This window comes from Podarcis pityusensis (genome assembly GCF_964106645.2).
Source record: "Podarcis pityusensis genome assembly, chromosome: 13".
Classification (NCBI taxonomy): domain Eukaryota; kingdom Metazoa; phylum Chordata; class Lepidosauria; order Squamata; family Lacertidae; genus Podarcis; species Podarcis pityusensis.
The window spans coordinates 39188752-39202021 of record NC_138038.1 but is presented as its reverse complement, the minus strand read 5'-3'; the positions used below and the strand labels follow the sequence as shown (position 1 = coordinate 39202021).

Genomic DNA, 13270 nt, shown 5'->3' with positions numbered 1-13270 from the left:
CATATTATCTTGGGGAGTGACTTGGGAGGTATAAGGAGGCCACTCAAAAGATTTCCACGTGTGCCATGGTAACAATAAATCTATAACAAGGACACCACAGCAGGAATGCAACATGTCTGTCTGGAAGGAATGGATGTCATGCCGTTTGCATGATTTATGTTAAATTTAATTGAAAACAAAAGTACAGAGGGGCTGGTGGAGCTCAGTGACTGAGCACATAGTTTGCATGCAGGCAGTCCCCTGTTCAAGACCCTTCATCTCTAGAGAGGGCTGAGAAAATACCTCTATCCAAACCCCTGGAGGGTGGCTGCTAATCACTGATGCCAATACCCAGCTTAGAGTGGCTAGATGTAAAAAGAGGACAGAGCTCCTACACCTTTAATTGCCGAGTCGCTGGTACACACTGCAGAAGGCAAAAAGGAGAACCAGCTCTGGTGCTCACTGGTGAAAAACTTACTGTAACTCAATACATTTCAGAGCAGAAGCACCCCTTCAAGAGCTTGAAAAACTTGAGAATCCTTAAAATTCAAAAGCACCCTGTAGCAGTGCAAATAATTCTTCTTCTTCTTCTCATAATGGGCTTATTATGTCTTTCCTTTATTATCGCTGTGTTGACTGTATTGCCCCCACCCCAGCGTCAATATTAGTACTTTCAATAAACTGGAATGAGGGACTCACTATACAAGGAAAGGATCCCATTCTCTTACCTTCCACCTCTAAAAACCCATGCCCCAGGTCCCAGTGCGGACAGGAGTTGACATTTGCTGCAAGTAACCCTTTACGGATCATTCCAAGCCTTTACCTTAATTTCGCTTTGGGTATACATCAACCCAGTGATATGGATTATGGAGGAATTGATCTGTCCAAGATCACACTTGTAGGTGAGATAAGTGCCAGTCGCACATTGCTAGGAAGAAAGCAGAAGTTTTAAAAAGCACCCATCCACACTTAAGAAACCTTAGTTTTCAAGAGTTCTCTAGAACCGAACAGCACCACATTATTCTCCTAATATGCAAATCCATGCAGAATTTCTTGCAAAAACAATTATTCCTAATATAAAGCATTTTTATAAGTCATCACTAAAACATATGCATTCCTATACACACTTTACCCCAGTGTGTGCATTTTTGTAAGCATCACTGGGTCAGAAAACTGCACGGCAAAATTCGGAGAAGTGCAAATGGCCATGTTTCAGTTTGCTTATTGTTTCAGAAGTGCAAATTAGGCAAGTTTTCCTTTAAATGTGAACTAAACTGAATCCCTCCCCCGCCCCCCACTTGCAGCAGGCTTTGAGACATAATCCTTAGTAAGTGCTCTTGTGCGGAGACAATCTACCTCAGTCAACTTGACTTGGACCTTTGTGCTTTTCTGCATTTCCATGGGTTCGCACACTGCAGAGGGTACCTAGGAATTGGAGAAAAATCTGTGTTTGCTACCACCGGAAAAAAATGTGGAAGTTTAAAGTTACTGGACCCGTCTTTTCAATGCATTGATTGATCATCCTTCACTTCCCCAATGGTGAACTATGTGGGCGACCCCCACCCATTGCTTAGCCACCCAAAAGCTAGCACTAGGGGGTGCTGAGCTTCCAACTTTTACACCCGCTAGCTGCCCTTGCCCTGTTGTTTTATATCGTACTTACTGTTCGGATGTTATCCACCACCCAGGTCAGCCCAGCAGGTAAGGCGGTCGGCACCTTCACGATCACTGACAGTGCAGGAGGTGTGAAAGCACCCAAGGGCCGGTTTGTTAGCTGCGGGAAGGGGAGAGGGAAAAAGGAGAGAGTGACTAAGGCAAGGAGACTCAACAAATTAAACTTCAGGGAATCATGAATCACTGCATTGCAGAGTTGGAAGGAAGCCTGAGGATCCTCTAGCCCAGTGGTTCCCAATTGGTGGGGTCCCTCGCACCATTCACATTAACAAAAACCACCATAGAGATATAAAATTTTTCAAAAGTAGGGGGTTCCACAGTACTTAGCTAATTGGGAGCCACTGTTCTAGTCCAAACCCCTGCAATTTAGGAATATGCAGCTGTCCCATACAGGGATCAAACCTGCAACCTTGGCATTATCAGCACCTGTTCTGATCAATTGAGCTATCCAGGCCCAGTGAGCTGGGATGGTGATTGCTGGCAATAAGGATACAGAAGGGAGCAGTGGTGAATGCAGTATAAGGCAACTCCTTCTATCCAAGTCAGACTAAGGGACCCTCTAGATCAGCACCGTCTACTTCAATTAACAGATTCAGTTTAGGGAAGCATCATACGTAGCTCAGTGGTAGAGCATCTTCCTTGCAGGCAGGTCTAATCGCCAGCATCTCCGTGTAGCGCTGAGACTGAACACTGCCTGAAACCCTGGAGAGCTGCTGCCAGTCAGTGCAGACAATATCAAGTAAGATGGGCCAGTGGTCTGATTCAGTAAAAGGCAGAATCCCATGCTCCTTTGTTCCAGAGACCCTCTAGGTCCCAGCAGGGCTGCCCAGGTGAGGGCCAAAAAGCCGTTAGTCTCTTGCAGCAAAAATGACATCTGTCTGTACATTGCACATTTAAAGTACATGGCTTCCATGCAAAGAATCCCGTGAACTGTAGTTCGTTAAGAGTGCTGAGAACTGTAGCTCAGTGAGGGGTAAACCACAGTTCCCAGGATTCTTTGGGGAAGCCACATACTTTAAGTGTATTGTGTGTACCCACTCACAAATGTATTATGGCATGAGCTTTTGTGAACTCTTTTTTGTGTAATTAGTAGTCTCTCACTCACTTCATACGAGTGTGTCACCGTCTTATTTTCTTGACGTTGGGAAGTGAAGTTCACATAGTGGCTGGATGTTTCTGACCTGCATGGGATAAAAAGTAGAGATGAGGGAGGTGAAGAACGGAGGCAGGGAGCCCAACCCAAAGAGCACAATTGCTGCAGCCAGTGACCCTACAATGGTGGCAGCGAACTCAGCAATGTGCCACCAGGTGTTTCTCATTGTTACCACAACCCCTCTGCGCCCACATTGCTGCCCCCACAAAAGTCTCAGTCCACCTACACTACTAGCTAGGGGGCAGAAAAGGAGCCTGGTCTTCTTGCTACCAAGAAGAGATGTTTTATCTTCAGCTGTCATAGTGGCCAGACACGGTGCGAATGCAGTTTAATGTGCATATTTTTGTGACGTAAATCACAGCTGTGTGAGCAGCCCTGGAAGGGGAATTTAAATATGGAGAAATAAACAAACTGAGGAAGTAGATGAAATTATCTGGATTGGGAAGATGGTGCGGGAGAAAAGAGCAAAAATAACTCTTTCCTCTAAACACACGTACATACTCATCTGAAAAATCTTGGGAGTCTCCTGTGGCTTCATTTAAAATTGCCAGTTCTATTCATAGATTCCTTGTGTATTGTGTACTTTACCTCTTAGACCTTGCATTCACAGAGGCAGCAAAGGATGTAATACTTAAGTGTCTGGGCCACCACCACCAAATCCCCCCACATAAAAAAAACTTATAATGTCAGAGAGGAAGAATCCGGCCAAGCCTTCTACAAAGCACAGCTTTCTATGTGGAGGGATTTCCCCCCTCCCATATAGAAACACACACACACACCCCACACACAAACCTGGAATGTTCAGGATTCTGGATTCTGCACCCAGTACCAAATTCTAGGCTTGCACATCACTGACATGGAATCACAGCATCCCCCCAGCCCTGGTTACAATTCTCAAGCTCTACCCTGAGCCTGAGCAGTCAGATAAGAAGGGAAAACAACAACTTGTCTCTTACTCCTTGACAATGATGTTGATGGGGTACAGGACAGGGATGGTGTGACTGGCCCCGGTGTCAAGAGTCTCATTCACGTTGTTGTCACTACAAGACAGAGACAGACGTCAAGAAAATGCAAATTATCCTTTCACCTGCCACCCCAGAAATGGCCCTGACTTCTGCACCCATACCCAGGCAGGAAATTCTGTAACAAAAACTTGCAAATAACTATTCATTTAGACACCTATGGGTTGCGTTCAAGTATGACTAACTTAGGTGCATTAATTTCAGTGGGTCTACTCTGAGAAAAAAGTGAGTGGACAGGGAGCCTACGCCTTTAACAGTTAGGTAGCAGAGGAGAAAGCAGCAGAGGTGTTTTGCATGACATGCTCCCCCTGCTGAAATCCCTTCTTCTACACATCTATTAAATGGTAGAAGGGAGGATACACCTACCTTGTGACATTTGCCTTCATCTCCAAGTAATCTCCCCAGGAGCTGTTGCTGAGGATGCTAAACCTGAGCTGAATTAAAGCCTGCAATGGAGGAGGGAGGAGATCAAAAGTGAGACAATTCATGGTACTTGCTGCCTACTTGCCTGGCTTCCTCCCTCCCTCCCTCCCTCCCTCCCTCTAGAGTGCTGACCCCATCCCCTTTCGTCTCCCTCATGCAGAATAAAGGATCCTCATTGCATCTTGAAATGAAAACTCTAGTAAGAATCAACAGCTTTCTTTTCTTTTCTTTTCTTTTCTTTTCTTTTCAATCCTATGCTGGTGGATGTCTTAAAGAGGCAGTGTGCTGACAAAATGCAGCCGTGAAAGAGAAAACTGCAAAAATTGTGAAGAAAGGAAGCTAAAAAATGTGCTTCCTTTCTGATTGGAAGCCACTGCCTGTGCCTTCTCAGCTTTCCCCTTCCCTACGTTTGTTGCAAATGATCTCCCTGAAGCACTCACACACGGGGCATCTGCTGCAGCCAGCATCTCCTGCTCTCAAAGTCTCCCCCTTTCCTCCTGCTGTCCTGGCAGGATCCCCCTGAACTCACCGTGCTTCTGCTTGTTATCCTCAGCCCCCATCCTCACACATGCCAAAAAGATTCAAGTTTCTAAAAAGTCATATATATATATCCTTCAAGGCACAACAGAAAACTAATTACACTTCTTAAAACTGACAATAAACTACCAACAATATCCTCTTTTCTCACTTTTTATTAAGCAAACAAAAAACTTCTCGTTGTAATTTCTCTAGTTATTGTTTAATTATTTGTTAAGCCAATTCATTGTTCCTAAACTGCAATCTTTACTATAGTACTGAAAAAGCTATCCAGAGAGCGTATGTTAACCCTCTTTCCTCTTTCCACCACCCTTTGAGGTTGGTTAGGCTGAGGGACTGTGACTGGCCCAAGGTCGCCCAGGGAGTTTCATGGCTGAGCAGGCAAGGAGTGCCAGCTGCCAGTGTCACCACATGCTCACCTTAGTATTGCTCTTGAAGACAGGATGGCTAATGTTGCAAGAGAGACCCTTGAGGTGCTGGCTATCCAGTAGCCCATCGCAACTCATGACAAGCAGAGTGTTGGACTGCGAGAAGAGAAAGGGTGGAGCAAGTTCAGGGTTGATGTCAACATCTGGCAGCCTTGGGTTGCTAACACCTGGCCTAGTCAGCATCCCTTTTGTTGTTGTTGTTGTTGAAAAAATGGCCCAGCATGCTGAGCCCAGCTGTCATATTAATTTCTCAACTTAGCATCATTCCAGGGACTTCTGATAAGTCAAAGTTAGCCTTAGCCTCCAGGTGCTGCTTGTAGCAGAGCTCAGAGTACTGCTGCCTGTGAAGTCAAAGCGGGGGGACACCAGAGGACCCTTTGCCTCCAGTGGGGCAGGCTCTTTTAGTCTGTGGCCCTCAAGGCCTTTTTGGGTGGCTCTCTGCAACATTTGAAACCCCCAAGCCCTTGCACTGCCTTCCCAAAGTGGGTAAGCAAGGGTAAGGGTCCAGCCTCCTTCTCAAAGCCTAGTTAGTGCTTTGTCAGCTTTGGAAGGAGTTGGGAGGGCTCTAAGAACCTGCCAGAGCCTCACACCTCCTTCCCAAAGCCTGGCGCCTTGGGTAGGTGGCTTTGGGAAGGCAGCGCAAAGGCGGGGTGTGTGTGTCAATTTTTGGCTTCGCTCCTCTCCCCGCATGTGCAACAAGGCAGCGTGTGGCCTATGGGTTCCATTTTGAAGTTCTCTTGCAGCTCGCTTGGTGTGAAAAGTTGAGGACTCTCCTTGGGAGGGAGCTAAGTGCATTTCCATTAAGGTCCTGGACTGGGAAGAGAGCGATATAAGCATCTGTGCCCACCATAGCACTGCATCTTCTTGCTCCATTCTTTTCATCACTGCTGCCAAAAATGCGGGGGAAAGGGTTTGGGTGTGTGATCAGACCAGGCTCTAGGAAGCCTTCAAATCTGAAGCCAGCCCCAATCCAGTTCCAATGCCCCTTTTGCGGAGGGAATACCTACCACCCAAGCTTTGCGAAAGGAGAGGCCTGGTATGTGAGGCACGTGGAGGGTCACGGAGTAGGCATCCTCTTTGCGGTTCTCCAGCTCCAAGCTCATGTCCAAGTCTCTTCCAGGGAACACAACCAGCTCCTGAGACCTGATCAAGAGGATGTTGGGTAGACAAGCTGATTAGCAGGCCTCGGTTCCTGAGTCTGGGAGGTGGGACTGTTGAATGTGATAGGAAACTGGTGTAGCCTTTGAGTCTTACAACAGAATCGCAAGGCCGCCTTCACCATCCAGCTGCCCACTAAACAGTTAAAGTCAAAAGCATTGCGAGGAAGCTGGGTTGGTGAAGGCTGCCATAGGGCATACCTACATACAGCTGACTCAAAGCAGGGAATCTTGGGAGGTGTAATACTATGATGGGAAAAAGACTAAAGATCTCCGAAAGACCATTCTTAGCAGCCTCACCAAATTAAGTCCCAGAATTCTTTGGCAGAAGCCACAGTGTTAATGTAGCATAAAATCAAGGTAAGCTTTATATTCACTGCTGTAAGCTTTGTAAAATAATATTGTTGGAAACTAAAGCAGGGGGCAAAGTTCACAGAACACCGTGCAAGTCTTGCTACAGTTTAACTCTAAATGGCCACTGCTCTAGATTTAAATGGTGTTCTCCAGAATGGCTTCCTTCCCTGCAACACAGTCAGGGAACACTTTGGTTCCCAGAGACATTACAATGTTGTAGTCTAGCTATACCAAGCACAGTACGCTCTCAACCTCAGCCCCTATCTACAATCCTTTAAAGCAGAAGTGACCAATCTGTTGCCCTCCAAGTGTTGTTGGACTCCTGTTCCCATCAGTCCCCAGCTAGGACAGCCAATGCTCAATGCTGACAGGAGAACCACTGTTGGAAGGATTGCTGTTATAATGTATATGAATTTAAAACTCTCAGCATTTAAAATATGCTGGCATATATGCTAAGACTTATTATTGCAAAAATTCAGACCTGTCCTCCCTCTACCACTTTTAATTTGTTTTCCTACACTACAAGCATCAGTGACTGTTAGCACCAAGGATGTTCAACATACCCTGAATTGTGAAAGGAGAGTTTCAGGTCAGCATGACACACCTGATCTTCCCCGCAGTGCTTGTCAAAAGGAATCTAACATGTGAGCCAAGAATATTAGAATAGTTAATATGCAACATCTTCTGAACAAGCTACCTCTTCCTGCTGAAAACAGCTAGGCTCTGCCCCGTTCCCAGATCTCCTGCCTGCTTGCTCCAAACCATGGGATCACATACATTCCCCTCCCCCTTTAGCTCTAGCTACTGGGAACAGATAAAGCTGTTTTCACGAGTGTGCTTATGCAGAAGAGTTTGTACTTCATTCTGCACATCCCAAAGAACAGCCTCCACTGCATGCTGCAGGCGTCAGTCTCAATTTTGCTTTATGTGCCCAGTTCCTTTGCCCAAACCATTAAATCCCATTTCCTTCCCTGAGAATCTGGGGTCAAGACAAGACTTGCCCACCCCACCCCCTGGTCTATTGGTCCTTTCACACTGGTTTTTTGTTTCGTTTCATCACCAACATGTCACTGGTTGTGTGCAGCCAGCTTAAAATGAAGCTACGGCTGTGTACACACACCACCATTGGCTTTGGCTCCTGTGCACTCTCACTACAGATGTCTGAAGCTGAGTGCCCATGACATTAGCCACTATCCCTCTGTATCCTGTAGCTTCTTGGGAAATACTGCTGTTTGGTGCATGTTCCCCTCAAGCCAGCTCCCATCCAATTTGAAAACTGTAAGCAGCGGTTAGGCTGGGGCATGAGCACTTCAGACAGCTGTTGCACATGTGCAAATGACAACACGTGCGCAGATGGCAGCTTCATTGGATTGGAGCCAGGAGGCTGCAGGCACAGTGAAAGCCATCAGCTAATGTGCATCAGGTAAAGACATCACTTTCCCCTGTTTGCTGTACACAGCAGCATAAAAATAGGGACTTGAAGCACTGTGGGTGGGGGGAAATGGCTCCACCGTGTTTCAAACAGCTAATGCGTACACAGCCTAAGTTGTTCTTTTTCCCAATTTGGACCTAAGTATCCATGATGGATGGCCACAAAACCTCCCGAGGGAGTCTGTCCCACTGTCAAACAACTCTTACACACCATTCCACTTTATTAAGTTTTCTGCAATGCTTCCCGAATGGAATTGCATTATTGCCATTTGGAGGGGCACTCTTGTGTAACAGAAGCAGGACAACGACGACAACAACACCCTGAAAACATTTGCGGCATAAAAAGTTACAGGATTTCAGCTGGAATCCACAGGATTCCATGCGCTGACTGGAAATGAAAAACCTATCCCAATTTTTTTTGTAGGCGTAAACCAGGATGGTGTCTAACCGCCCCATTACGATCATGACCACAAATCATCGTGAATGCAGAGTAAAAAGGCCACCTGGATGGTCCCTGTAATCCTACTTTCAAGGTATCAGGAGTCCTCTCACCTCCACCGTCACTGCGTTACTTAGGGGGCTCAGAACAGGTCTAGGGTGTCCATTGCTAGGGTTGTTGTCACGCCCAAGAGAGAAGTTCATAAAGAGCTTGATAGGCGATATGTAATCCTCAATGCAGCTCTGAAAAGGAATGGAGGCAACTGGCAGATAACTTCATGCACCACCCTTACAGATATTGAAGCCAGAACTCTCATAAGAGGGGTTCTTGGGCACCCACCCCAGAAGCAGCCGCATCTTCAGCAACACACAATAGATGACTGTGTAGACAGCTGCCATATCTCACCCCAGGTGAAGCTTCATGAAAGTGAGGACAACCCTCTGTTTACCTTGAAGAGAATGCTCTCCTGTATGCACACTTCTCCCAGAGAGAGTTCCTTCATCCCATCTGTGACTTTTGTGCCATTCTTAAACACTCCTCGGTGCCTCATCCTGTTCCGGTCGATCTCGAAGCGGAAGGAGAGCTTGGGAGAGAGGGGTCCTGGAGGGAAAGCGGGAGAGAGATTATGCATATAAAGGGATGATGCACTGATGACAAAAGACAGCCAACACTCTTGAGTGGAAGGATAGCAGGATGAGATGAAACGGTTAAATCGGCTATGATAAGGTGGGCACAGGACATTGGGTATAATATTATGTTTGAGGACTGGGAGAGGTTGTGGAGTAATGGATTGAAATTTACTGCATGTAACGCTCTGAAAGAAAATGTAATGAAAATGATTTATAGATGGTATATGACCCCAGTCAAACTCGCAAAAATTTACCACCTGTCTGATAATAAGTGTTGGAAATGTAAAGAGTGTGAGGGAACGTTCTTCCACCTCTGGTGGACTTGCCCTAAAGTGAAGGCGTTCTGGGAAATGATTTATAATGAATTGAAAAAGGTATTTAAATATACCTTCACTAAGAAACCAGAGGCTTTCCTTTTGGGTATTGTCGGCCAAGGGGTGGCAAAGAAGGACCAGACATTTTTTATGTATGCAACAACAGCAGCAAGGATACTTCTCGCAAAACACTGGAAAACTCAAGATCTACCCACACTGGAAGAATGGCAGATGCAACTGATAGACTACATGGAACTGGCTGAAATGACCGGCAGAATTCGTGACCTGGGAGAAGAGAGGATTGAGGAGGATTGGAAGAAATTTAAGAATTATTTACAAAAGCATTGTAATTTGAGTGAATGCTAAATAAGATGCTAGACTAAAATAACTGAGCACCACTAAATTTAGAAGTTTTTAAGAAAATAAGTAAGACTGTGAAAATTTAACTCCTTTCGAGAATTATAAGATTATGAAATATAGAAGGGATATAAGAATTTAAATAAGATGATAAATTGCTGACAAAATGTTACAACGATGAAAGTGGGAACGGGAGATGTGAGGAAGTCCAAAGAAAATGTGAAACTATGTTAAGACAAATGTTATATTGTTTATTATGTTTACTTTTATTGTAAAACCCAATAAATTGCTTTAAAAAAAAAAAAAGGATAGCAGGATGAAGACCACATGGAGGAAATACTGGGGGAGATGGGGTAGGGTACTATTTTATGCCAAGATCCTTATTTTGTCAGAAGTAATTCCTGTCCAGCAAGAACCCACCGAAATGTTAATTAGTAGCTGCCTCCTTACCGCTGTTGCCTCTTTCTGTTTCTTGTTTGGTACTGTAGCATCATTGCTTATTAATTGACCTTTGATTGTTTTGTAATAATTCAGTTCCTGATCCAAATAGTGTGGTTCCCCCACCCCCAATCCCCTTCATATTTTTCTTATTTTCATTTTTCTTTCAGAGGGAAATAGTGCTATTTCAAAAATAAAAACAATCAGTGTACCAGTAATTGAAGACCCCCGCTGAAAGGAACTGCAAATCCAGTTATGGGGCTATTCATCAAGAATGCTCCTGTTGCATTAAACAGAAAGCACTGAAAAGAGCACAAGCAGCAAAGAGGATGCTTTGAAATCAAGGCACAGCAGTTCTTAAAGGCCTTGCAGTGCTCTGCCAGTCAAACAGCCGAGCAAACTGGTCCTTTTTTTTATGATACTTGTCTGTCTCAAGAGACAATGGAGTGGGCATCCGGGGATGAAGTCCATTGCATAAATAGCATCAAAGTGACCTCCCTGGAGCATAAGTCTGGGCAGTATGTATGGAGGTCCTGGGCTGCCCAGACAACAAGACCCCCTCTTGGCCTCGCTTATGTGGTCCAAAGGAAAGCACAGCAAGATGTTTGGCACCAGCTTGGCAGCAGGAGTTGCCAGAAGGAGGTATACAAGGTGCTGTCTGTTTTAGGGACTCCACTCTGGATTTGTGTAGGGTTTACTCCTTAGCCTTAGGCTCAGTGTTTTCCTTCTCCTAATTGGGCTACCTTCCCAGGTTGATGAGTCTCATCTGCCCCTCACTTCCCTCCACAGCACATGCAGAAACCGCCTTCCTGACAACAGGACCCACTGTTAGTCTCATCCTCTCCATCCGCTGGAGCCTGTCTTTGCATGCAAGGGAAGTAAACTGGTACTGCAGTTACAAATTTTAAGTGGAACAATAATCACTACCAATTGGTCTGGAAAAAATGAGAGGACAACACAGAAAATGCTGGGATGCAATGGCTTGGTGAGGCCGTTGTCTGAATTTTGTATAAAAGGTGAGCGAGGTGAACAAAAGGTACCAATTTCAGACAGAACAGGTAGTGTGGAATATGTGGGATACTTTTTGGGGAAAGACAGCTACTGTGGGAACAGGTTATGCCTCAGCCCCCAGGTCAGTCCTCTATGCTGCAGATGTGGGTGACAGCAGGATTAGGCTCAAGGCAAGGTCCACGATTCCCTGGTAACCCTCACCTTGGTAGTGCTTGGTGGCCAAGCTAGTGCTGAAGCAGATGCTGAGGTCGACCACCAGATTCTTCCAGGTGCTGGCATCACCCAGACACTCCACATCTTCCCGTGGGATTTCCTTGGGCGAGGAGTGCACCTTTGTCACCACGGTAATGATGGGTCTGGAGCTGCAGGAACCAGAGACGGCAACTTGGGTTGTTGTTTTATTTAAGAGAAATGTTTATGTTCTGGCTTTGGGGCCCCCAAGGTGAGGACAGTCGTTAGATTTGGAGCAAGGGGTCACCAGCATGCTGATGATGAACCCCCGCCAGCTCTATTTCTCTGCAACATCTGAATCAGGGTAGATGGTGCATGTCCTAAACTGGTACCTGGATGGGGGTAAATAAACTGCAAATGAATTCAGTGGGGACTGAGCCCTATTTTCCTCATAGAGCAACAGTTGCCAGAGTGGTTTTAACAATCAATTCCTCTTCCAAGGGAACTCTGATAATTGTAGCTTTGTGAAGGGACTAGGAGTCTCCTAACAAATCTCAGAACCCTTAACAAACTACATTTCCCAGGCTTCTCTGGCTCTGACATGGTGTTAGGTTGAAGGCAACAGGTTGCCTCTGACAGAAAATGAAAAAGCTGAACTGATTACTGATTGGATGCCCTTACCACAAACTCATTAGACTCCCCAGCTGCCCTCTGGGAGAGCGCAAGAGTCTTGGTTCTCGCAGAGCCACTCACCGAAGCACCACAACCTTTCCCAGAGCTCCCACGGCAATGTCGGTGAGGCCATCTCCATTGAGGTCCCTCTTTCCATGGATAGACTGTCCAAAGAAGACCAAGCCAGGAGAAATTCTGGCTCCTGAAATTCTCTGTGGGAGAGAAATGCTACTGGCTAGAATGATGCAAAGAGGCAATGTGACCATTCAGGAGGACGAACAGATCAAATACAAGCCAAAAGAAATTGCGCTTCTTCCTACAGCTTAATGACTGGTGCTAATTTTTATGAGTTTTTGGCATCAGCTAAAGCAGGGCTGGGAGAATCTGGATCTCCCACACCCTGCGCAGCTGAAGTTTGACAGTTCAATAACCTGGCATTGCAATATGCCAAATGACTTACTGTGATCGACAGGTGGACAAATTCAAAGAGGCTCCCCAACCCCGATCTTGAGTGCCGCAGGCTTCCCCACCCCAACTCTTAAGGCTCCCAAGATTCCGCACTCTTTCCCCTCCCAATTAAAACCAAGGGCACACATTGCCATTATGTGTGCACGCACACACCCTCCCCCCAAAGTTTATTTTTAGAATGTGAACCTTTAAGAATTACCCCACCTCCATGGTTCTGTGCGAGTCCCTGTTCTGAGCAAGACTCAGAGCATGTAGTGAAAGTAGGAGGAAGGCTCCTTGGTGGGCAGAGGAGCATTTCATTACTAACATTCCTTCATTTCCTGTAGTGCTTCTCCCACCCTCACGGCACATGGGCATGCCAGTTAGTGCTGTAGCCCTATTTGGTTACCTGGCTGTACTGCATCTGCAGGGTTTTCTCGTGTCCATTGTAGATGTAGACAGCTCCTCTCTCTTCGTCTTCCGAGGGGGCTCCAACGGCCACATCCATCAGTCCATCCCCACTGATATCTGACAGGTCTGCGATGGCAGCTCCAAACCTGCCCAAGGGGTATCCTGGATCCCCAGTCAGCTCCCCCTGGCGAACAAGTGTACCCTGGAAAGAGAGGTGCCCTTG

At 46.1% G+C, this 13270-nt stretch overlaps 1 protein-coding gene across 3 annotated transcripts in view; it reads right to left on the bottom strand.

Moving 5' to 3' along the window:
* The window catches only part of ITGAL (integrin subunit alpha L), a 55077-nt gene that overhangs the window by 5078 nt on the left and 36729 nt on the right, over positions 1-13270 (bottom strand). For all 3 annotated transcript variants that reach the window (XM_080977869.1, XM_080977870.1, XM_080977871.1), the window contains 14 exons: positions 13046-13249; positions 12271-12401; positions 11548-11708; positions 9046-9197; positions 8711-8839; positions 7291-7364; positions 6224-6359; positions 5208-5312; positions 4195-4274; positions 3763-3846; positions 2759-2834; positions 1643-1753; positions 1336-1404; positions 803-907 (listed from right to left, as the gene is read on the bottom strand). In XM_080977869.1, coding sequence (XP_080833995.1) covers positions 803-907; positions 1336-1404; positions 1643-1753; positions 2759-2834; positions 3763-3846; positions 4195-4274; positions 5208-5312; positions 6224-6359; positions 7291-7364; positions 8711-8839; positions 9046-9197; positions 11548-11708; positions 12271-12401; positions 13046-13249 — 1617 coding nt within the window. The remainder of the gene's footprint in view (positions 1-802; positions 908-1335; positions 1405-1642; positions 1754-2758; positions 2835-3762; positions 3847-4194; positions 4275-5207; positions 5313-6223; positions 6360-7290; positions 7365-8710; positions 8840-9045; positions 9198-11547; positions 11709-12270; positions 12402-13045; positions 13250-13270) is intronic.